The 26,507-nt window shown below is 31.8% G+C and overlaps 1 protein-coding gene across 1 annotated transcript in view; it reads right to left on the bottom strand.

Annotated features, from left to right (window-relative positions):
* LOC131846943 (protein qui-1) overlaps nt 1–26,507 on the bottom strand; it is a 51,592-nt gene that overhangs the window by 3,847 nt on the left and 21,238 nt on the right. The window contains exons 12-23 of the mRNA XM_059196360.1: nt 22,420–22,566; nt 19,680–19,798; nt 15,613–15,791; nt 13,610–13,733; nt 12,209–12,320; nt 11,665–11,943; nt 4,797–4,968; nt 4,054–4,172; nt 3,178–3,438; nt 2,242–2,412; nt 1,152–1,343; nt 120–318 (exon numbers count right to left, since the gene is read on the bottom strand). Of these exons, the coding sequence (XP_059052343.1) occupies nt 120–318; nt 1,152–1,343; nt 2,242–2,412; nt 3,178–3,438; nt 4,054–4,172; nt 4,797–4,968; nt 11,665–11,943; nt 12,209–12,320; nt 13,610–13,733; nt 15,613–15,791; nt 19,680–19,798; nt 22,420–22,566 (2,074 nt within the window). The remainder of the gene's footprint in view (nt 1–119; nt 319–1,151; nt 1,344–2,241; nt 2,413–3,177; nt 3,439–4,053; nt 4,173–4,796; nt 4,969–11,664; nt 11,944–12,208; nt 12,321–13,609; nt 13,734–15,612; nt 15,792–19,679; nt 19,799–22,419; nt 22,567–26,507) is intronic.

The following is a 26,507-nucleotide window of genomic DNA, read 5'->3' as shown; positions in this document are numbered from 1 at the left end:
TAAGATTGATGACCTATAAAAACGCTCGATGTTTACGATAAATTCCTTCTACATTCGATTCTCTCTACCTTAGCTGTAAAGAATCTTGAATATGGCTTCATTATTATAATATCACTTACCTGATACAGCTATAGTGCCGTCACCTGTCACTTTAACGCACGTGACTTTCCCCAAGTGTCCAGACAGTAGATGCAGATCAGACCCCGTGTTGATGTCCCACACTATCAGGTTGCAGTCCCACGAACCCGATACCACTTGAGTCTTATTCGTGATAGAGACTGCAACGCATGTCACTATGTCTGAATGACCGACGAGAACCTTTAGGAAGAAAATGAATAGTAAATCAACATTGCCTTCTCTTTATTCCTTTATCATCTTCTTCTACCGGTACCGGCCTTCATAGCTAAGCTTAATCTCTTATATGTATATCAACTTTCATTCAGTCCATATATATTTTGTTCGGTCGTCCTCTCCCAGTTACATTCATCCGTGTTCAGTTTTATCCATATATGTATGCATCCATGACAATCTGTTACTTAGTAACTTTTCTCTAGTAAGTACATATACTATATAAATATATTATTCTATACTAAATATTACTTTTTACAGTTAATATGTAGTCTATGTGATTCATATATACTTATATATAGTTATGATATTATACCGTAGTAAAACTATAGACAGAATGACGACTACTCATATATATATAGACCTATATCCGTGCCATTTATACTATTAAATATTACGTGCACAGATGTCAGGCCTACACAAGTTTCCCAATGGAATAGACATAAGACTTATAATGTTCTATATTTCTATTTCAAAACGAACCTACGTAAAAAGAGTTGTCACGGTTAATGTGAAAAGGTCATTTGACCTGAAAAGGTCAAATGACCTTTTATTCACTTAGACCATTACTTCACTTGCTTTACTTCATTCATCTTCCTATACAAATCATCAAACTATTGTCCTAAGATGACGTAATGAAAAGTGAGATATGTAATCTCACTCTTCTCTTAATCATTACTTCTTTTTTCTTTCCACTTTTACGTCGTCTTTTAGGGACTAAAAATTAAGGCTATATTTTTTCAATCGCGATAATGATACATGAAGATTGAATCAACCTTTAGATGTTGTTCAAAACTACAAACCTGTGATAACTTGCCACCGTCCAGTTTCCAGACCTTGAGTGACATGTCCATAGATCCGGTGACAACATGTTGCGAGTCAGCTGTGAGGGCGAAACACGTGATTCTCTCAGCGTGGGAGACAGAGCGTTTGTCTTCTCCACTATCGCCGATTAGGGTCCAAATGCGTACCGAATTGTCACCATCGGATAGTACCTGTTAGTATGTTTAAAGTCTTAAAACAAAATAAATTCTCCTACTGTTTTTTTTTAAAAAGACGACCGATACAGCCGATAGAATCATTTAGATCATCATCTTTGAATTTGACCGTCATATAACTTCTTATATTCTGATTATAGTACTGTATTAGACGTTCCATCATAAGAAAATTATTTAGCTTGGCAATTACCATGTTGGCAAAAAATTTCGAGTAGAGATTAATTTTGTTTTTATTTTGGTTTGCCTATATTAATAATTTTACAGTTCTGTGTATTCCATTGTACAATTCTTTTATTGATTTAGTATTTTAATATTTTGTATTAAAAGTAACTACCTATTTAGCTTATCAAAGTGTTCAACCAAAAATAATTGACTGTATTTAACATAGATTTAATAATGAGTGTAAGGGAAGTTGAAGGTAATGATTTAAAGAATTTGATAAGCTACTTATACTATATTTATTAGAACAACATATACTTAAAAGAGAAACACGCAAGTTTCTTGCTTATTCTTCTTGTAATGAGTCTGCGGTCCGAACGAGTAGTAAAGAAAAAAAATATGACTATTCAATGTGCTTAAGTTTATTTAAATAAACTAACGTTTAATTTTAATAAATAAGGAACTTAACTAACTAAAATTTGACAGCCTCCGTGGTCTAGCAATTTAGCACCCTTACTTCCGATGAGCGCGGGTTCGATTCCCCGGATAATACAATTTGTAAGTATGATTTATATTGGTCTGGGTATTTTCTATGTACATTATGTTACAAAAAAATGTATTTATTTATATCAGTTGTCCAGTACCCACAACACAAACTCTGCTTAGCTTGGGGCTAGACGACGCTGTGAATTGTCCAAGCATAATATGATAATTATTTCTATTTCTATAAACTTACAGAGTATTTCATGTTTAGCGTAATGTCGAGACTGGCACTAGGACCAGTGGTGGAATGTAGGACTATGCCAGAGTCTACGAGCCATACATGTACGTTACGGGCACGGTCGCCGGACATAGCACGCCGCCCGTCGGACATCATCAAAAGGGACTGCAGTGCAGCCGAATGTCCCTATACGAAAACAAATAATAATATTTATAAATTTATTAAGCCACAATCATATATATGTCTTAAATATTTTTTATAAACAATTTGTTTTTCAGTTCCCAGCTTATACAATCAGTATAAGCTGGGAACTGAACTAAGTTTGATCAGAACTGACCCCTCGGTTGTGCGGTTCTACATAGGTTTTTAAAATAAGATACACTACACACATTACAATTTACAACACTTTACTTCATCTGTTTACATTTAAGATATAAACAAATGAAGTAAAGTGTTGTTTGGCCTTAACAACAACAATTATAAAATTTTCTTTGATTCATCATACACAAATTTCACTTCACTCATCGCTTCACTGAAGGCACTCGTATCACTTGTCAAATATAAAGTTCCTACGTAGATATCGAGTTTGCTTTTATTTCTAAAAAAATCATGTACCTGTTTTACCTCCATCCTGCCCTAGAGCGTGTGGCATTGTTGTCGCTATCGAGTTTTACAGAAAACCAATGTACAATCTCACCGCAGTTTCCGCTTTCGAATTCGTAAGTGATGCTTACAGAACAGATCTCACAACACGTGTCAAGTTATGAATCTAATGAACGAACTTGCAGTCAAAAGAAATGAAAATTTTACAATTCAAAAGTTCAGCGCTAAAAATTGACTATCTACACTATTGAATAGACTTAATGCTAAGGAAAGGTATATGACAAAATATAATGAAAAATTAAAAGTAAAAGATACAGGTAATGATTGAATTATGAACATAAAAATTACCTTATAAGTTAACGTGGGTGAATTATCAGCAAGCTGCCACACGACTACCTTTCGGTCTTCTGAACCACTGAGTACTAGCAGGTTATTTGGCGAAAAGGTAACACATGTTATGTGCCCCAAGTGGCCATTGAGGGTGGTCTGTAGTCTATGGGTTGAGAGTTGCCACACTCGGACTAGCCCCCGGGCGCATCCACTGGCAGCTAGTTGCCCATCTCGAGACACTTCCAAACAGCTGATTGGTATTAATTCACTTTGTTCAGCCTATGTAATAATCAAGATATTTTTATTAATTTTGAGACTTAGAGATGCATATTTCTGTAAAGTTATCCTACCTAAGTATTTGTTTACACAGTGACGAATTTAAAGGAATTGTTTTTATTACTGCATAATCAATTGTTTATATTATTCTTTCTAATGGATGATGTAAGTTTACTCACACTGCGCTAACGGGGCATCAGTGAAGGATTATAAGATGACCACGAGATCAGGTCAGTTAGCCCATCGTGATTGCGACGGTTTCTAGGGGGAACCGCGTGGGGGTCATCAACCGCGTGGGGGTCATCATTGTACATTGCTAAGGATCTGTCGTCCACATTACTAATAATACCCTTCCTCCTAATGTATATCATATTTATATTTGGGGAAAAATAAAGTCACAGAAATACCTGTTTTATCTGCAGGTGCTTTAAATACTGTCTACGCTTATTAAGTCCTGTATAAACATAGTATCCGTGATATTGAAAAGAGGGGCGATAGTAACAGACAAGGGGGCGATCCCCTCTTCTATTAATATAACTGTACGCTACAATTTCTACGACATACGATATATACGTAATGCATATAAAAAAAAGTAATTTAAAGTACCTATATATTTACCTGTAGTAGCGTGATGTTCGTTGTAGATTTCGTTTGCCGTCGCTTCACTTGTTTCGTGGGCCTAAAGTTTGTCAAGTTGTCCTCCGTGTGAAATGAATAGATAGTCACTCTATTGCCGCCTAAAAATAATGTCAATTATTATTTTCATTGTTATATTGTTATAAAGTGTCAGATGTGGTTGCTTGTACAACTATTTCATATTTATTATATTATTATTGTTAAATATGCTACTAGGGCCTGTATTTATATCCCGGTTTGTTATTATAATAAAATACTTTATTATAATAAAAGAAAATTGCAGTCATAAATAGTATAAATAATAGTATAAAATAATTATTAATTAGGAGTATAATATATATTAGGAGTATATACATTCAGTTCCATTATTCTTTTTCAAGTAGTGGTTTATGATTGGATTATCACCTATATATAATTACTCTGTAGTATATATATATTAATACGTAAAGCAAAAACGTTGTACCCCTGTTTACGAATATAGCACGTACTGTTGTTGATTATATAGAGAAAGAAGCGTGCCAAGATTTAATTTAATTAAAATACATTAACTCTTTAAAAAATTACAGCCCCTACCATGTATTTGATACACACGCGCATACTTACCTATTTGTTTTATTAAAGTCTGTGGTTAAATTGAGGATAGATTAATATTGTTTGTCTTGTCTAATATTGATAAAATTAGAGTAAAAATTAAACTATTGACGTTAATTTGAATGAAATATTACCAGCAGCTAATAGAAAGTGATCCCTGTCAGCAACAGCCAACGCAGCGAGATCGTGAGCAGCTGCCAACGTACGCAGAAGTTGTCCATCATGCAAACTGTACACGTAGATACGTTGGTCAGCGCAACCAACTGCTGCCCGGGATGAGTCGTGGGCCACGCAGAAACATTTTACCTACAATAAACCCAGAAAAATTCACATAACGTCATCTTGTCCCAAGCTAAGCAGAGTTTGCGTTATGGGTACAAGTCAACTAAAATGAATACTATTGTTTTTGTAAGTACATACATACATATGATACATAGGAAACACCAGACCAATACAAACAATCATACTTATTAATACTTATGTTTGTACTATGCGAGGAATAGAATCGACGACCCCCGGAAGTAAGGCGATATGGTAAATCGATAGATCACCGAAGCCGTCTATATAATAATGCATTATTGGAACTGAGTACAATATTTAAAACAAAGAGTATACACTCTTACTTACCACTATTTAGTATATACATACTAAATGGTGATAAGTTAAATAAACCACTGTGAATTTATTATGTTCATAACGGGTATTACAATTTTTTTTATATAATACAGTATATGATCCTGTTAATTCGTTGCTGTGGCTTAGGAGTCATAATATTGAGGTCAATAAAAAACTTACACAACATATATATAAATATCTATACTAATATTACAAAGAGAATGTTCAGAATAATTGCCGTTATCTAATTTTGAAAAATCTTTTAGAGTTGTGTTTTTTTAATTCTTTTTGTGCAGTAAGGGCTTATCCATTGTATCCAGAATGACTATAGGTTATAAAAGGACATGTTATATCCAATAAGAGCGCAACTGCAATGATAAATATTGCAAAAATGGAGAAAACGTGACGCAAAAGAAGTTTCGCGGGTCACTTATTATTATATAAAACTCTCTCGTAGCGTCTGGCTGTCTGGTCGCGATAATCTCGAAACCACTACTACTGAACTGATTTTCATGCGATTTTTATCCATCTTGCTTAGAAATCATTTATTAATTATAGTGATTCCTAACAAGATTAAGATGTACCTAAAGGACGATAAGGTTTTGTGTAAATTAATTGAAAAATGCGTGTTAAGCCGGATTGGGTCACAAGTCATCTAATAAGATCATTCGTAATCCCTATCCAGCTTTTATGACTCCACTGGTCTTTACACTCGTCTGAGTAGCCATGATTCAACGAGGTAAGAATTGGTAACTTCACCTTCTATCTTAACCTAATAGCCTTCTCCATTCCATTTCAAACCAATCGCCATGGAATTTGGCATGTACTCAAAATGCCAAATTTCTTGATAATTAGTTAAACCGTTCAGGCTAGGAAGCATGACAAACAAAATCATTATCCATTAGATAGGGCACATATTAGATAGGGCGATGATGATATTTATTTGATCCTATTTATATGTTAGTACTTAATGATGTGGCTTCAATAGCTGATTGGTACTCACTTTGCATGAATTGCACATTTTGAGACTTTGCTAAAACAGCATAGTCATGATCTGTTGAATTTTCATTATAATCAATATTCCCGTTAGGATTGTAGTTCTATGGAGTAATGTATATCTTCTCTTGATTATATCTCTTCCCCTTTATCTATGTATCCATTATATTTAATAATTTAATATAATTGTTTACAAGCAATACTTTTTTTATTACTTTCAACAAATCTACTTAATTGTTAATTACGTGTTTAGATATTTTCATAGTAATTATGGCGTTACTGCCTAATAATTTGGAATACCCTTGAGGCAGAAGTATAATTATGTTGAATTATTTTACAAAATAAATTAAAAAAATATAATGTCACCATATAACACAACTGGCCTAAAATATTTACAATACAACCAAGCACTATAAAAATGCAATCCCTTTCCAACATAAATATTTTAGCGATACCAACAAAAAAAATATTTATTATAATGTTCAGCATCTTATTTTAATAGAAAGTGTAAGTTATATATACAACATTTGACTTGGAACAGACTACAAAAAACCCGACGACAAAGCGAAATTAAAAGTAACTTTAGAAAACATTCGTGAACATTGTTTCCTTGAAAATGACAGAGAGTATGTTACAAAACTTTACCATCATGTTCGAACCACTTTCTAAACTAAAAACGTTATATCACTTCTGACAGCGGCAGTTAGAACAGTTTCCGATAAATGAAATAAGAAAAGGCGGGGTCTTCAAGCACTTACTGGAAATCGGTGGTAATTTATTTCTTCTAGTATCATATAAATAAGAGCTAAAGCAATTTACCGACCCCCAATTACTTCGACGAAAGGGTCGAGAAGTTATACCTTTTTAGTCACATTTCCTCTATTTGAAAGTATTAATTACAGTTCGTCAAAATGAATTTGGGCAAATATATTTTGTCAAAGAGTATTTAATGTCAAGAGAATTATTTCTTGGAATGTCCATTACAAATTACCAAGATATAAGATTAACGTGATTTTGTCGTAACTCAACATAAAGGCTGGCGGATAAACTTTTTGGAAAGTTATATTGGGTAATACCAATTCACCGATACTTGTATTTATATCAAACTAATTGTTTTATTACACTTCCGAAATGATACACAGTATATCCGAAGTTGTATTATAGTATACCGGTGGTGCCTAATATTTTATACACTTGTACGTCTATAGTCATCATCTTTAGACGATAATTAAATGACAACAATTAATAAGGCATACAATGCCGTATATTATATTAATTAATTAATTAATCATTCTTAATAACATTATAGACGCGAAAGTTTGTGAGTATGGATGGATAGATGGATGCATGATAATTATTCTTTCAAGTAATAACTACTAAACGGAATTTGATGAAACTTTACAGTAATAAAGTTTCTACATCGGTACCCATAACACATAGGTTATAAATTTCATGCGGGTGAAACCGCGGGCACACCTAGTATATGGCGTATTTAAAGTATAATAAGAAAATAAGGGAAAATTACTAATTTTATCCTCCGGAAAGTATTTTTCTAATTTTGCAACATTATTATTTGAAAGTTCATTCTATTACAATTACTACAATCGTTTTATCGTCAAATATTACTAACAGTATAAACGAGGAAGTTTGTGATTGTGGATGGCTGGATGGATGTTTGATACTTTTTCACGCAAAAACGTAGATTTTAATGAAACTTTACAATAATATACCTCATACATCAGATTAAGACATTGGATATAATAATATTAAATAATAAGAAAAACAATCAGTTTTTGCGGCGTCACGATTTTATGATTTAATTATATGTAAGGATAACAAACATAAAGATAATGGAATTTTATTAAAAGTGTTTGTAACTTTAATGTTGTAAATGGAATTAACAAGATTAATTTAATTTCATACAAGAATTCGGATTGTTGCGAGAAGGAATCTCCAGAATTTTGTAAGTACTTCAAAAGTTGAAATGATTTCATTTCCGGCATATCCGCTTTGTGATTTGATTATAAATCATATAAAATATAGGGGTTTGCATCTTAATTTTCATTACGTTGCTTACGTTAAAGTTTTATTTTAACAAAACCCAACATACAACCCAAAATAGGTTGAAATATGGTACCTATTAGGTAATATCACTATCGAAGACTAATTAGATAAAGTGGCGGGATTTGACTAGTTAAGAATAAACGTAAGAACCAAAAAAGTTTAACCATAATGAAAACACTATATACCTATAAATAGTGAACATGGCACATTTAATACTAACTTCATTTTGGGAAATCGCTTTTAATAATTTTAATTTTAAGTCGATTTTCCAATGTTTCTAATTTATAAGATAATAATACAGTTCCTTCTTTAATTAACTTGTTCGATCTAAACCTGAAGTTAAAATCATTTATGCGTAAATTTCAGTTTATTTTCTGCGTATGTTTCAATCAAAAGACTATGAATTCCACTTCGTTATCGAATAAACAGATGGTGATAAGTAGGTGTGTGTAATAAAATTCGAAAATGGCCGTATCTGGCAAGATTAAATAATTGGAAAAGAGACATGACATCGTAGACCTCTAATAGCTACGCATGAGTATTATCATGATATCACCCGTGCGTATCACATTATCATGTGATGCCCATATCCGTGATGTGATGTCTGTATTCTGTAGTATTGTACAAATATATGTATATATGCGGCAATTAAGGGGAAAGAATAATACTCTAGAGATTACAAATTCAATTGTATTATTAATTCCTTTTCGGAATTGCAAATTTCAATCTCTCTATGGTATACAGAGAGGTTCAGTTGTAATAATAAAGAGAATTTCTTTCGATTTTTGTTTTATGGTGTAACATTTCTTGCTTCTGAAAGATATAACTAATCATGTTTCGCGCATTTTACGCTTTTTTTAGTTCAACTGCTGCTTCAATACAGACTGACAGTTGTTCTAAGACAATATATAATGACTTTTTTTTAAATAATAACCCACAAAATATGCACCTTTTAAAACTTAGAAAACTTGTTCTACACATATTAAGTATATACATTATATTATACAACATTTGAAGCATATATAAGTTATTCGAAAAATACAATTTAAACAATTTAAGATTCTATCGCATTATTATTTCTAAAACATGCATCCTAAACTACCAGAGAATATACGATGTGATGATATTACTCTTTATTATTAAAATGTAATATTTTAATACATTTCTAAATGTTCTGTTATATTTGGCTTAATTTTAAAGCATTGAAAGTGATAAATAAAAACTTCATTCCTATTAAATTTGATATTTTATTGACATCATTAATTGCTTTTGGTGCTCACGGTACCTAGTTGTTCAACCTCAATATTGAATAGAATATACACAGGCAATACGAATATATTTGTAGTTTGAGTTAAGCGAATAATTCATTAATTTGTTTTGTCAGTGATGGATCGGATATATGGATAGAAGATGCCTCTTCTAATAATATTTATCACTATTAGTTTGTAGTTAGATATAACTTACTACTTTGTAATTTATGTATGTTTGTAATATTGAATGAATCATTACTTTAAAAACATTGCGATGCTCCTCTGTAGATGTTGTGCTTAAAAGTTTTGATCGTAATAATGTAATCGTGGTTTTATACCATTAAAACTGAGGTTTATACCATTAACACATATTTCAGGTGACAGTCGAATGAACCGTCCTGTCGACCTATTTGATTCACTTTAGATTATTTTTTTATTTATTGGAATGTCAAATAAGATGACGAGTCAGCTATGGTAAGCCGTCGTCTTTACACATGCACATTACTACGGACATCAGGTTATTATGTGTCACCCGAAATACCACTCATGCGTTGACATTCCAGTGGATTCAGATGTCATGCCTCTTATTCTGTAATATCACAGTCTACTCTTACCCCACGACCGATACACATATTACAAAGCAAGCTGCTCTAATCTGACTCTACAACCGAAACAAAGCATGCTTTTTGGTGGCTGAAATAGATGACACTGAGTGTTGCGAACTATTTTGTTATACCTTTTTAATTATCTATGTTTTATATAATATTATATTGTTTTTACATATATGACATAAGTCAAATACAATATTCTACGACCATAGGTGCGTACATATGTTTGCTCTTCGTCTTGGTCTCCATCACACTGAGGTACCCACAAAGACTACATTTTACAGTCTTCCTCTGGTATGCGCCAATCGAGCCGTGTGATCGGTACGATTCGTCCGGGCTGAACTTAATAATGCGAGTGCTAGTCGTAAACTAACAAGTACTTTGAATAAATAAACAACAGTTTTATTTGAGAGTAGGTATGAAAGTAAGATGTAACATTCTGTATTAAGATAAGCTGATTTATTAACTCTGCAAAACTCCTTAGCACGCCAGCTTCATTAATTCTAAAAAAGCCCCGTGAGATGTCTATTTTGCATTATCTCTAATTAAAAACAATGTTATCAGAACATTTAAATGACGTTCATTAAGAAACTTGGATGCTATTTTACATTTTCTAGGTAATAAAGAGCTTTTATTATTATATAAGTTATTAAAGAATCATCAGCTATTAATAATAAGCAGTTATAGTTATAAATTTAATGAGTTATTTTCTTTTAAATTATGTTGAGTCATAAATATAAGCGAAGTTTCTTTTACCAATTTTATAAAATTTTCCATATTCAGAGATCCACGACGAGTTTAAAAATTGTAATAAATATACTGTAGTAATCAATTCTTATATTGTCGCTTACTCTGTAATTTGGTTTATAAGTGTTGCTCGAGAATATTATACTTAGTAAAGTAAGTTCTTGTGGTAATTGAAATGCAACCTAGCTAAAACATTTATGATTATTATTCGAACCTCATGTATATATAAGGAAAAGAAAAGTGAGAACAAAGTGTAATACTTTTCACGACAAATATGTACAATTTAATAAAATTTCGTGAAATACAGTATGGCAATCTAATCAATGCTAATGTTACATATGGTGAAAAAAAAATCAATTAAAATTATGTCATTCTTGCATGTTTAATATTACAGTTTATTATTTACATTAATTAAAGGTCGAATTACAGATATTCTAATCAGATCATATAGTATTACATTTTTTCTACACATGCAACCTGTCATTCTAGCAAATGGTCCGACCATTGGCTGGAAATAAAAATAACATTGAATATGTTAATTCTCTTTTTAAATAAATAACTACAAAAATTTTTAATTTTGAATATAAAATAGACTTACATTTACTTCATGTCTCTCCATAACGTGCAAATATGTGCCAGTTAAGATAGTTCGAATATGGAATTTGTTTTTTAAAATTGAATACCTACAGTAATTTGAATTTGGAATATAATGATAGACTTACCTTAGCTTTATGTCTCTTCAAAACGTGCAAATATGTGCCAGTGATGAAAGTCCTAAGATGTAATTCGTTCTCCCCTTGTAGCGTCAGGAGGAATACGTTATCATCTGTGACCTCCATAGCGTGTATAGGAACGCCAGCAGTCACCGTGCTGAGCAATGTGAAATTTTCCACATTCCAAGTGCAGACGGTTCCGTCTTGTGATCCAGTAACGAGTATTTCGCCATCTTGAATCACTTTTACAGCTGTTACTGGACCGCGGTGATGATCTAATTTTGTTACCTGTTATTTTGATTTATATTTATTGTTAATTATATTAATATGATGTCTATAAGTAATTAAACTATTCTGTAAGCGTCGTGGCCTAGTCACCAAAACATCTTTGCTTGTCAATTTATATTTGATATTAACTCTCCGGTGATGGAAATATTGCTAACAATTCGCGAGTTGCTAGGGTCGCCTGTCACTAAGTTGGATTGAAATATACCCAATAAAACATACGCATATCAAGTGTTACGTTACCCATATTTAAAAAAATTGTACTTACCAAAACACCATCCACTAAAGATGTTACAATAACAGCAGAGTCCTCGCCTCCGCTGATTACTAAGGATCTTTTGACTATTGCAGCCACGCATAAAACAGGCGCTATATGCTCTCTGTACAAAAACAAAAAAAATATATATCATAAAGAGAAAAAAAATGTCTTTTTGTAATGGATGATCTAGAAAAATAAAACGAAATCTATAAATAGATACATTATAAGTAGTGATTTAGATTACATTCCATACAGAAAGCTCCTCGTAATATAGCTAGTATAATCTATACATATAAATAAAATTGGAGTGTCTGTTTGTAATATTGAAATAATTGTTTTTTACTACATGTATATGAATAAATAAGGTATAAGCATTAGAATAACATTGTTTACAATTTTTCTATGTCTGTCTGTTTGTTCCGGATAATCTTTGAAAAGGCTGGACTGATTTTGACGGATTTTTTTTGGCAGGTAGCTGATGTAATAATGAGTAATTTAGGCTACTTTTAGTTAAAAAAAATAAAGTTATAATCCACGCTGACGAAGTCTCGGAAACAGTTATTAATAAAATAAAAATGAAGTCAATATGTATTAAATACAAATACATAATAGTGAAGTATCTGTAAAGAGAAAAATGAATACAGAAAAGTTAAATTCAAGGATCTTATCTGTTGAAGAGCTTCTACCAGTAAACAAAACAGGAATACTGTTGTTCTCATGAGTACCTTTTATTTTTCAGTAAAAGCAATTTGTGTAACTTTATATATAGACAAAACAAATTAATCATTATTAATTATTTATTATTTATTTATTATTAATTAATTAGCAAATATATGAATATTAAAAAATAATACAAACTGATATGCAACAAGCAACATAGGTATATTATCAAAATCTGTTTGTAATTGGAAAAGATATAGCCATACAAAAAACTTTAATACAATGCTAAATTAGAACATTCTTCTTTTTATTCTTAATCTGCACTAATAGATCGTGTCTGGGATCCCTTCTGCTTATAAAACGCTTAAGGCGATGTAGGTGGATAAAGAAGCATGGTTTTAAAACATCCAGACGTTCACTACATACACACTCAAACAAACACACCACTCTCCGATCGATCCTCCGTCCAATCCAAAGAGGTATCGAAATTACGAATGCCCGACCCGAGCCGAAGTTCGAACCCCTGACGGTGTCCTCAGACTAAAGTAGTATGCTAGGCAGGAGTTGGTCATCAACGTCAGGTCTGGAGACCTAAGTTCTTGTACGGGTTTGCAAATTTAAAGGCCAGGTGCGGCCAACAGTGTTAGAGTAGTCAGAAAAAAACACATATATGCGTATGCAACGCACGCACAAACACTAGTTTCTGCATTTGCCTTTAAATTATACTACTAGACTGCAATGTATACTTACAATATTTTAGTTTTTACAGCTAAAGTATGGAGGTCCCACACAATGACAGTTGTGTCTTCCGATCCTGTGAGGAGGTACTGTGACTCCCGGGTCACGCACATGCACAGTATTCTACCGGAATGGCCTGAACAGTCATAAAATTGGATTTTATTACACAGCCCCTCGTAAATTCAATTTCATTGAATGGTCTAACTTTACCAATCGGATTTATATCGATTTGAGGAGAAATAAAAGGTAAAATATATCTTTTTTAATACGAGTTCAAGAACAGTTATAATCGACCATTTAGAGTGAAGAATGTTTTTATATGACGAAGGTAAAGAAGGTAAGAAAAAAATTTAATTGTGTATAATATCTGAAAATTAAAAAATATATTAGGTAAATTTGTATACAATTTTGTCATATGTAGCCCATTCTGTACTCGGCCGATTCCATATTATTTATGTTACATAGGGTAACTTAAAAAAAGAGTCGTGAAGATATTTTGAAAGATATGCAATGAGTACTCATATTATCCTTAACTTCACTGTATGATACAGGCCAAAAACATACGAATAAAATATTTTTAAATGCTGAAGATGAATTTTATCCTGTGGCCATGGCCACAGCTTGTGTGAATTTGGGTAAAAAAAATGTTTTATTCTAATCTTAATATTATTAGAATCCGTCTAAAAGTGTATTGCGTCATAGAGTAAGAAATACCCTCACAAACTTTCATGTTTATAATATTAGTAGGAAAATCAGGTAGCTTCTAAAAGTAAACAAACACAAAAATAATACTCTATTCAATATCAGTACAGTATTGTATCTACCATGACGCAGAAATTTCTACGTGCAGGTATATTTTCAAAACGAGCGCGAGATTCCATTTACGCCGAGCTGAACTCAGAATTGTGTTTTCTGTTGTTTCTCGTATAGTCTGCACGATTCCATTATTACACACACCTGCAGTCGCGTTCAGAATTGGTATATGTATCTACATTACTATTCTTTTTATTTAAGAGCGTAGTGACGTGTGGTGATGATTTAATGCTCTGTTTTAGACTGATTGTAGGTTGAGAGTTCAAATCTGATGAACACCAAAAAACTTTAACATCTCTAACAAACCATATTAATCCAAGAGAAGGTAACAAGCTCACCGCTTTCGGCATTGGTTTCAAATATGGTATACCCAGAAAAATGTGGGCATGTCGAGTGATATGTTTTTCACTATGTGGACAGTTGACAATACCTCTATCAAAGGTGAATCATATTCAGCTAAATGTTGTTATTTTTTTTTCCACCTAAAACAACTAGTAGCAACAAAGGAACAAACACTGGCATGTTAATTTAAAAAGAGTAAACCAATTTACGAAAAACCAATATCCGATATTAATTGCAATTGAACTGGAAAATTTCAATCTCTTATCTCGTTTGTTTTATTGGTCAATCTCTCCCATCTGGTACCATTTTGATTGTTTCGTGTAATATTATCTATGGAATGGTGCCCCCATGTTGATGTATTAATCTACGTGTGCTGGCAACTGCCAACTATCATTGAAGTAATTTAGTATAATAGGTATATTTAAGTAGTACAAAAAAGTAAATCGTTTATAAATTAGATATTTAGTACTTCGTAAACTTCGTTTTAGCAACTATATAACTCGTATATTACCTAGGGCTATGTTTGTCGTGTTACTACAAACGTTAACCCTTGTTTCACTAATATTTTGTTTATATAGCTGAAATAGAAACAGGGATAAAGTTGACCTTTCTAACGAGATATAAATAGAGGTAAGAAGAAATTAAGATAAATAAAAATATCACCATTCCTGAGGACAATAGTGTCATGCCTCTGTACCCAGTAATTTCACAGTCATACCTCACCCTTCAAACATATTGCTTACATAGCAAGCAGCTTGTTAGCAGAAATGAACAATGGAACAGTGGTACCCAAACTGATGACTTTTTAATCTGCTATAATAATAGTAGGTGTTTAAAAAATAATATAAACAGGAAATTACCTTTGAAAGTATGTACTCTTGAATTGGACATAACATGCCACAGCTGTGGGTCACCGGCAGATGGCGCCAACACGAGGTGTTGACCGGAAGGTGCAAGTTGCAGCAATCGTGCGCCAGCTCCTGGAGTGGATCCACCCACTGATACTACGCGAACCGTTGATGCTATCGGTGGTTGAAGCCTGTCAAATATCTCAAAGTTTGAATAAAGTAACATAAAAATTTATTCACGACTATTTGTACACGGCCGTTACATAAAAAAAGAGAGATGGGGATAGGGGACATCTGTTTTAGTGGATAATAATGATATGAGGCATCCGCCTGTATCTACGATGGTTCTATGATGAGAAAGAAGTCAGGTTAGTTTCGAAATCTATTCGCCACGTTAGCTCATCTAACTGACCTGCCTTGATTCTTATCCTATCATATGTTTAGCAGTAGTCAATTCAGTGGCTGAAATTAATATGAAAATTGTAATAAGTATTCATATTTTTTAATATAATTCAATCATAAATTAATGATTTACAATAATTAATAAACTTTTATTTGTATTTGCTATTTTGCTCGTTTATTTTATTATGTACAAGTTTAGGTACTTTTTCTAACTTTGTAAATCTTAATGGCTATGAGTTATGAGGTAGTAAAATTGATATATATATATAAACATCACGACACAATGTTTATATGGCATAAACCAAGAAACTACAAAGAACAACCAAACTATACTTTAGTTTGGTCGTTGTTTGTACTTTTTTGCTTTTTATGAAATAATTTGATCCACTTTAAAATACTCATTATACGGCAGCTTTTATTGACGTAATTGTTAAAAAGAAAAAGAATAATAGAAATACAGCTAGTTCTAAAACATTGATTTAATTTCAGAAAAGTCGAATTTCAGTTTATATACATCTATGGTTTGTATCCTATAATTATATAGTTACTGAAAGAAGTATACAATCGATTTGTGCACTGGACCGCGTAGCGTCCTGTACTTTCCTGTTTCACTCCAACGCTTCCCTGCACATTCATCACGGATAGAGATATCACGAGAAAGTTAATGGGACAGATAAACACAATGATTAGTTGCTTAATTAACACGAAATCCTATCGAATCCCTGGGAACGTTTAACGGATTATTTGCGGTTCCCGATACGTTGTATGTTTTATCTACGGTACGTGACTCTTTATTTATTGGTACTCTTTTCACTCGGTGTAGAATTGGATACGTTTTGTTTTGGATAAACGTTGTTTAATAATGGAGAAATTTCTTTTTGTAGTAATTTTATTTAATTTGGTTTTGCTAAAAATAGACGAGTACCTACTCGTATCCCGATTATAATGAAACAACCTCAAAATGTTACGGGGACATAAGTGACAATCATAAATTGTAATATGTAAACCGGAATTTTTTCAAAGATGTAATATATATTATTTGTTTCGTACGTCATATACATCTTATTTCTATTAATGCACCGCCAGAAATCTATTTCTGCACCACTCATGGTTGCCTGGTAGATAACGCCACAGATATTAAGTCCACTATATGTACGTTATGTGCATTACAGGTAAATAAATATGATTCGTAATAAACTTTTATATCCCTTTCACATTTTTTTAGGAAAAAATAAAGATTCAATTACGTATTTGCTACATACCAGTATCCAACGTGTCCAACATCCCTTTCCCTTCACTTCAAATTCTTTCACCGTTACAAGATTTCGAAGATTTGCAACGCTTGGCCGGTTAAACCAATAAATTCGTTTTTAAACGAAAGCTAACTCTATCTTCTCAATCCCAATTTAGAATAGGCACCGGATATTTTTTTACTAGTTTTATCCGATACTTTGTTTGATTAAAAGGGCTTAAATGTAATCAATGTTCCTACGCATATTACAGATAATTATAAAAAATACGAAGCAAAGAAATTCTATTATCTTATTTATAATTAATAATAATATTCTTTTCTTAAACACTGTAATATAGTGACTGTAATATTATACATAATACAATAATCTATATAGTAATACGTGAAGAAAAAACTTTGAACCCATTTCAACTTTAGTAATTGAACATTACATTAATATTTAAATTAAAGATGGCCGAATTTCTACCACTGAGTAACTACTAGTATTAATGATTAAAAAACAAACACTTAAAATTGTAACAAGTAAAACTTCAAGAAATAGATCAACAGTATTTATAACACAATCGATTCTTAGCAGGCATAAGTTCTGTACATGTTTTATGGAATTATTTTTGGATCATAATACTAGGCGCTGGGCGCAGCTAAAGTGAGAACCACAAGGTTTGCTAGAATATCTATTTATGTACGTAAAAACGAGAACCTGAAATAGTCAAGAGCAAATTAAAGACACAGACTTTACAGTGGAGGATTGGAGATATTTACAAACAGCAATTTTATATACTAGTTGTCGCCTAGTGGTCGAAATGCGGCCATAATTCATTTAAATTATAAGTTTAAACATTATTGTAGAACTTTAATAATGATGTGAGACTATAATTCTATAATAACAAACAAAATAGTATATATGGGCGTGTGTGTCAATTGCATGGTAGTGTGTGTCATGTTCTTTTATTGGTTTAATGTATATTTCATGCATAAAAAATATATTAGCATTCTGCTTTCTTTCTCAACATATTATATATAAAGTGTGCGAAATTTCATACATCTCCGTCAGCGCAATTTACGAAAAAAGGGGTACAAAGTTTTTGCTTCACTTATTAATATTATGATAATAAGTATTTAGTAGTGAAAGTAGTTCTGAACCAATTAATTGTGGACGTGAACACTGCAATGTAGCATACGTATAATTAAATTATTTGAATTTCTCAAAATTATGTTTATTTGCTTGCGCGTGAATATATATATGCTATAAAAATTAAAATTAAAATATTGGTTAGGAAGTTGATATACATATTGTTAAACACATAATTATAGTACAACGCAATAACACTAATGTTAAATATAAATTAAACTTTTTTATAGAATAATTAATATGTTAATGCACGAGAAAATGCATTGTATTTAATTAGAAATAGTACATATTTAACTACACATAATTAATTTAAGATTTCGTCCTATAATTTTAAGTTGAGAATTAATTTCTTTCTATTATTTTCATTCCTTACCACAATATATTTCTACTTTCAAACACACCATTGTCTAAGTTAAAACACCTAATACCATATTGCTATAAATCAATTAATGAATGAACAAACTGTAATCAATTAATTACTTCCAAACTGAAATACTTTACGCAATTGAGCACTTAATTATAATAGATCGACTTATAGACTTTTCCCAATTCCCACGTGAAGGTTAGGTAATTAGTTAAAGTATTAAACAGAGGTATTTACACTAGAGCAGGTGCGGCCAAAGTTGGTTTTCCCCGAGTGCCTGTAAGGTCGGCAAATTGAATAAAATTGAACAACAGGATTAACAATATTGATCCCTGCTTGAACTCGGCATTTGTTCACTTCGTGCACGCTAATTGATCAATTTGGCTGTTAGTTTAGATCGACGAGGGCAGATGGTCGTCGAGAAAACTGTTCCAAAAGTTTGTGTTGTAAGTGTTGTAAATACACATATTCTAAGACAAAACTAAGTCTCTTGTGTATTAGGTGTATTTACTATATATTCTAAATTAAATTTCATAGTTAATATTTAGTAATAATATTCAACAATTTATACAATATACTTATGTGTTTCAGCTATATATATATATATGTTTATATAGTATGAAAGTATACGCAGCGTCGTGGCACTTCGTCATGGCATATGCTGAGCGGAATCCTTTTTGACACCACACATTAGTGTTGCAATTGTGTTTAATAGACTTTCTTTTTTGTTTTTTATTATTGCATACGTGTAAGTAATAAACATATTTTTTTTTCTTTCTTTGCTAGTCTCTAAGATACTTTCAATTTAAATGTACAAACCGAAATGTGGATTTCTTAAGTATTGTGGTCAACGATCACAGTTTACAATTTCTCAGATGACCCCGTCTGGGATAGTATTCGTAAAAGGTGTATTATAATAGTTTACTTACCATCCATTAAGAGGAACGAGTAGTGGTTTGTCGTAGCCGTCACACCAGGCCATCGCGGATGTGACCAACGTGGCGAGTACACCACGCCGCGCCACAGCAGGTCGTAGCCAAGCTATTATCTGGATAATAATTATTTATATATTAACTTCAATGCACACGATATAAAATAATAATATTATATTGAACTACGCGGCTGTAACATGTCTGAACCAGGTGTGACTTTGTACCAAGTCTACGTATTCATCCAGTACCGCGTCATTCTTTATATGATCTTTGTTATTTTCATCTGCTACGATAAATACTTCTAATTCTGTATTCGATCTTTGTATAAAAAATTGGTTTAGAGTTACTTCACATTAGTATTTCAACGCAGACTATTCGAGTCAGTACTGCATGAGGTTTGAAACTCCCGTTTCAAGGCTTTCTCCATACAAAGAAAACATATCCTATCCTATATCATAGCAACATACCCTAGAAATGTTATCCTGTATATATATATCTAGGGATAACATTGAATGTTTAGTAGGTATATCCATATTTTTTATATTATTGTATGTTAGATTAAGTCAAATCAAAAATAATTTATTCATGAGAATTACTAACAGATGTATGCTTTAATACTGCGGCGTAGCATGTGCTACGCGACGCTAATATTGCGCGTATGTTCCAAATTTAAATGGGTTAATTAAATTTCAGTGGCTTAACGTTTAATTCAATTTAAAACACAGATACAATTTTAATTGTTAGGTTTTATCTACTGACTAGGCACATTGAAAATTTTAATATGTGAATGGTGTAATATATGTTCACATGTATATAGGAAACTGCAAATGAGCGTACATCAATCCACTCAATTGAAGGCTTTGAAGGTGCCTAAATTTCAGCAGTTCCCGACATTTTCATTGAACAAAAGCCTATTCAAACCCGTTAAAGACTTTATAGCATTTGCTGACATCGAAAGTCTTATTGATTGATATCGAGACTTAACTTGGTTTTATGAGAAATTGGATTTCACGGAGAGTGATTTCGTTTAGCAAAATATCGTTTCAAGTCTTAGATGTACAAGTAAATAACTTTGAATTATATAATAATGTAACGTTTTTTTTCTTTCATGTTCTTGCAAGGAAGCATTTGCTGTTATCTTTAGGAACTTATGTCAGTAAAACAGAAGTGAGATATTTCTAGATTTTTATCTAGTCGACTGACATTAATATACGTAGTGATAAATTAGAAATTTTTAATTCAATTAATTACGCTACGTAAATCTCTCTTTTTTTTAATATATTATATTTACTTCGAAATCTAAGAAATTCAAACTTGCGTCTGCGGTAGCTATAGTAAATCCTTTAATACTGTCTTTTAACTTTATTAATAGATCAATTCTAACTTTACAAGTACAGTATATATATTACAAGTAATGCAGTTTGCATGCAGTTTAGTCAGTACATTTAAATAGGTTTAATTGCACATATTGAAATTATATTATATTATTTATTATTATTAGATAATATATTTACGTCTACTTTTTAATGTAAGAAAACTTGGGTCTGCGGTAGCTGTAGTAAAAGAGACCATCTTTTGACTCTATCAATATATTAATTCTAACATTTACATTACAAGTAATACAGCCTGCTCAGTATATTCGGGTGATTGATATTCAATTACATTACGTATATTGAAATTATTATAAATATTTTATTACAAATGAAAGTGTAAAAGAAAAATAACAACAGTAAAATAAAAAATATATAGCTCTTAAAATATATATAAATAGGTTCAAGTTTCAACAATTACAGGGTTTATATATCTAAGTGTACTTTTCCAGTCAATTCCGATAATAAGAATGAGCTCAAAGTTACTTACAAGTTTAATTTTGTTTTGCGAAATAAAAGCCTGTAAAAATTTTGTATTGTGTAAGTAAATTGGTTGGGTAGATAATTTGTTGGTTACTGTTGATCTGAACTGTAAATATTGGTTTTCCTTTTTATACATTGTTTTGAAATGTTAATAAATGAATCATAATTATAGGTATTTTTAATATAAACCTCAAAGTTTTGGAAACAAAATTCTTCGTCGTTTTAATTCTCAGGATAGATCTTATTCTCAATACATGAGGCACAAGCGGCATAATATCTTCTTCTCCTTCTTAATCTACTTCTCAAGGCTGAGGGTCGCTGACCTCCACGAATGCTTATTCCAACTAATACTCTCCAGTCATCTCTATTTTGTGCCAAGTGGATCATTGACTGTATTTATAGCTTCACAGCCAATTGTGATGGCATCAGTCTATCGCGCAGGCCCTACCTGTACCCCTTCTCCGTACACTCGATTTACTATACATTTTTCCGAATTATATTTAATTATTTTACGATACTCAGTTATTCCAATATAGACGCATAATATATTGTGCGGTCAAAGTTTTTTTTTATACCAAAATAAAAATTAGCGTCACAGAAGCTTATTATGAATAAAATGAAGTCGCTCCGTTATCTATTCGCTCAGATTTTAAACTACGCAACAGAGAGAGTGTTTCAAAAGAATGGTATATTTGTATAATACATGTACACCCATGCGAAGTTCAGGCGGGTAGCTAGTATACTATAATACAAGCCTCATACATACGTATTTCTTAGGAATAAATTATTATGCCTCCAACTATTAGAATGACTGTCATGTCTCACCTTGAAGTCGGAACATAAATGATATAGAATAAAAGTATCTAAATAAACATAGCACCTACCTGAGCACCTAGTTGCATGGGATCCCTTGTTAGTATATCGCTGGCTTTCCTCACAGCGCCATACACCAGTTCCACATCACGATCTAAGATGTAACATCTCACATGCTCCAAAATGCATCGGAGATACGATATTGTTACAGTTTGGACCTGAGTACAATACAGATTAAACCAAAATTATTCTTAGATGCACCCTCGACATAGTTTTCTACTACTACTACTAGTAAACTCTCTCAAATGTATCCTGTGTATTTAATAAAAATGTAAGAATACCAAGACAAATCATACCATAATGCCATCTAGTCCGAAGCTAAGCAGAGCTTGTGTTTTGGGTACAAGACAACCGATGCAAATACATAGACACATTTTTTTAAAATACATACATAATATACATAGAAAAATACCCAGACTGATACAAACAATCATACAAATGAATTCAAATGTTTGTACTGTGCGAGGATCGAAGCCCCAACCATCGAAAGTAAAGCGGTATGCAAAACCGCTAGACTACGAGTCCGACGAGAATAACTGTACATTTGTAAAATTGGTGTCTATAATTATTCTTAGAACGCATATACTGGGGTACTATTGGTACCTATTTGGTATGAATATGGATATGTAAGAAGACAAATGTATAAAAATAACAGATAATAAATTAATAGAAATAAAAAAAATGTGCAAACTTATTGCAGCAATTTTTAATAAAGATATTAGTTCTATTTTATTAGTATTAAAAATTATAAACACCTCAAACTCCGCAATTGTAACAATGAACATAAAACTAAACAACGTTTTAATGTTAAATATTACCTTCCTATATGCAAGAGGTATTACATGAACAGATGTGATCATTTAGTGGTAGGTACAGCTACAATAATGGCCACGATCTATCACCGAGTGACAGTTCATAGTTCATATCGACAGGGAATTCACATCTAGCGTTAGGGTGAAACGTGAACAAATGACAGCTAAAACTTGTTACAGTATCTTTATCGATAAAAGTTTATTCATATAAACAAATAACGCTAATATAAGTAGAAATTAATTTAAGTTGAAATTTTTATTTTATATTTTTATCTTTCTGAATTGTAGTTAGGTAATAGTACATTCAGCACAGCTTTCATAGTTAAATATCAGTGTTTTACTCCTTTTGATATTCCCCATATAGAAATTTACACAGCGTTATCTAGTCCTAAGCTAAGCAGAGCTTGTGTTATTGGTACTTAACAGCTATTAGAAATATACAAAATTATATCTTTTGTGAATACATGCATAATATTAAGAAGAATTAAATAATATATTTAAACCCATATAAATTAAATTATATACAAAACATCTAGATCAATACAAACAATAATACAAAAGTTTGCATTGTGCGAGGAATTGAACCCGCAACCACTTGTCAAAACCTAGAGGTTCGTGTGTCTTAAATATTTTTTTAATTTAAGAAATTTTTAATTTCAGTTTATTGTTTGTATCTTATATTTATATAGTTAAACTTACCAATAAAATTTGGCTATTTAACATTAATAACATAACGTAGTTGACATACAATAAATCACTAAAAATTAAACTCAAAATGATTGAGCTCTATTTTCAAGAAATTAAATAGAAAAATCAGACTCTCTACAAAATATTAACATTCTTGGTAAATGATAAAATTATACACGAAATTTCGATCAAGTTGATAGAAAACAAAAATCCTTCAACAAATCTGTTCATCACTAAACACCAGGCTTTATACTCTCCATAATACTAAAGACGAACAAATAAGTGGCGTAATATCGTCAGATAGATGGTGATTTCGCTGGGGAATCACGACCCTCAGTAATGAAGAATACGACGCGAGGAAGTTTGATTTCTCAATAGAATATCCCAAATTTCGTCTTTATGAGCGTACAGTGACGGATTTTTATTATTATTAAGCCACCATTTTTTAGATTCGACTTGGTTTAGGTGAGTACGTATTGATAGACAGATATAATACATAGTATATTTCCTTGTCCATGATAAATTCTACGTATAACGTATATATATATGAATATAGTATTTATAGTTACTTAACCATAGGCATATCAGAATACTAAACGTTGTTTTTACTTGCAATTTATTTATAGTATATGTATCATTAAATACTGGGTAAAGGCTAAAGGACTTGGTTTAATTTATTAAGAATTTGGCATGAAGATGGATAATGATTGAATACCTATCTAATACTGAAATCCAAACAACAAAGTAATAAATATATTTAAAAATAACTTATATAACGATTTTATACGCTCGACATGGTATAAATTTCTATATGAAATATTTTCTATATCAGACTCTAGTAAGAAACACAACATGAACAAGCAAGATTTTAAACTACTACCTTTTTACAACTACAATACATAATTATATCAATGCACTTGAGTATTATACAGCTGTACAAAATAAGAATCGGAAAATAGTGCCAGAATCTAGATCACTTCTACTACACATTTTTAGGGTCATTGAATTTAAAACAGTTTTGCTCTATACCGTCTGAATTTTTCGTTACAAAAACCCTGTATACTCACTGATAACCCAGGAATTTAATAAGCATAAATTAAATAATGCTAAATTTATTGGCGTTGCATTGTTTTATTTTTAGAACTCTGTTCTTAAGCCTACTTCCTAGTTCCAACTTTATCAGTTCATTATCATAATATCCTATTGAAGACCGACTTACAGTGTACTCGTATGTAAAATTGCAGTTTGATAGAATGCCAGTGCTTGTAAAACAGATCAGCCACAAGTGAACTGGGATGACGCGTTTAATAATATCTATATACATACATAAACCTATGCCTGACTGTAGGTTATTAAAAAAAATGAAATGTGAAAACGGAAAGAGACAAAGTTTATTTGTGTCGTATAGTGTCTTCTAAAGACTATCAATTAGAAGGTTATAATGTAATATTAATGTTCGCTATTTTGTATACTAGGTAAGATTTTGTATCATTTCATTATTAATAAATATAACAGAAACAGCTAGATATAAATTTCTTGAGAAAAAAGGACTGAATTTAGTAACAGTATTAAAAATATATACGTAAAGTAATATTACTCCATTTGATTTAGAACCCAATTTACACGTCAAAATAGGTTTTCTGTTTCAGAAACAATCTCATTTGTTTTTAAAACGAAATCAAAGAACAAATCAATCTCGTAACACAACAATGAAATAAAATAAAACTAATTCCATTCGGAGAACGACTCAGTTTTTGTTGGCATTTGAATGGAAATGTTCAGTTTATTATTGTAATGTTATACACTAATTGGTTTTAATTCGAACTACTACAATGTTTCCTTTCATTTGCCAATACCAACAAAAACCGAGCCGTGCTCCAAATGGGGATATCTTCATTCCACTTTTTCCCTTATCTCGTTTTTCCTAACTTCTATTAGTGGTCCTCGTTACATCATTACATTTGTAGGATTTAGTGGATAACTAACAAAAACAAATGGCGACTGTTTCAAGATCCCCTTAATTGCAATTACAAATTAGCCGTGTAATAAATAGCCAGCGCTAAGAGGAGTATATTTTGATGAATTCTTTGCTTATGTACAGACCTCTTGTAATTAATTTTCAAGCAATTTGCGAAAAGAGGATATTGTTATTTCCTTTGTTTATTTTTGTATGTACATGTCACATGATAACGTAATTTTGTCAACAAATTTTTTAAGTTTATTTACGTTATTTATCCTGTACAGGATTCTTCGGTTTGTATCATGCAAGTAATATCATTTTTAAAAGTCTAATTTAAACAAAAATCAAACTATAGTTAATAATATATGTATTGCAACTTCTTCTTCTTCGTTTCAACGGCAACCAAATACATATATTTAAATATATTTTCCCCAGAACGCCGCGACAACCCTTGCGCACTCCGTCGCATCCCTTAGGTCCCCCCTTGTGCAGATTGCTGGGCACAAAGGACAAGCCAGCAGGTGTGCCATGGTCTGGGATGGCGCTCCGCAGTCACAAGCCTCCCTTGAAGCGGCACCCCACTTTACCAAGTTGTACCTGCAGCGGCCCATCTGGGTTCGTAGTCTGTTGAGCGATTTCC

Source organism: Achroia grisella, unplaced genomic scaffold, assembly GCF_030625045.1.
Source record: "Achroia grisella isolate CSIRO2021 unplaced genomic scaffold, CSIRO_AGI_Agris_v1 utg515, whole genome shotgun sequence".
In the NCBI taxonomy this organism is placed as follows: domain Eukaryota; kingdom Metazoa; phylum Arthropoda; class Insecta; order Lepidoptera; family Pyralidae; genus Achroia; species Achroia grisella.
The sequence above is the reverse complement of the archived record's forward strand: the minus strand, read 5'-3'. Positions and strand labels throughout refer to the sequence as shown.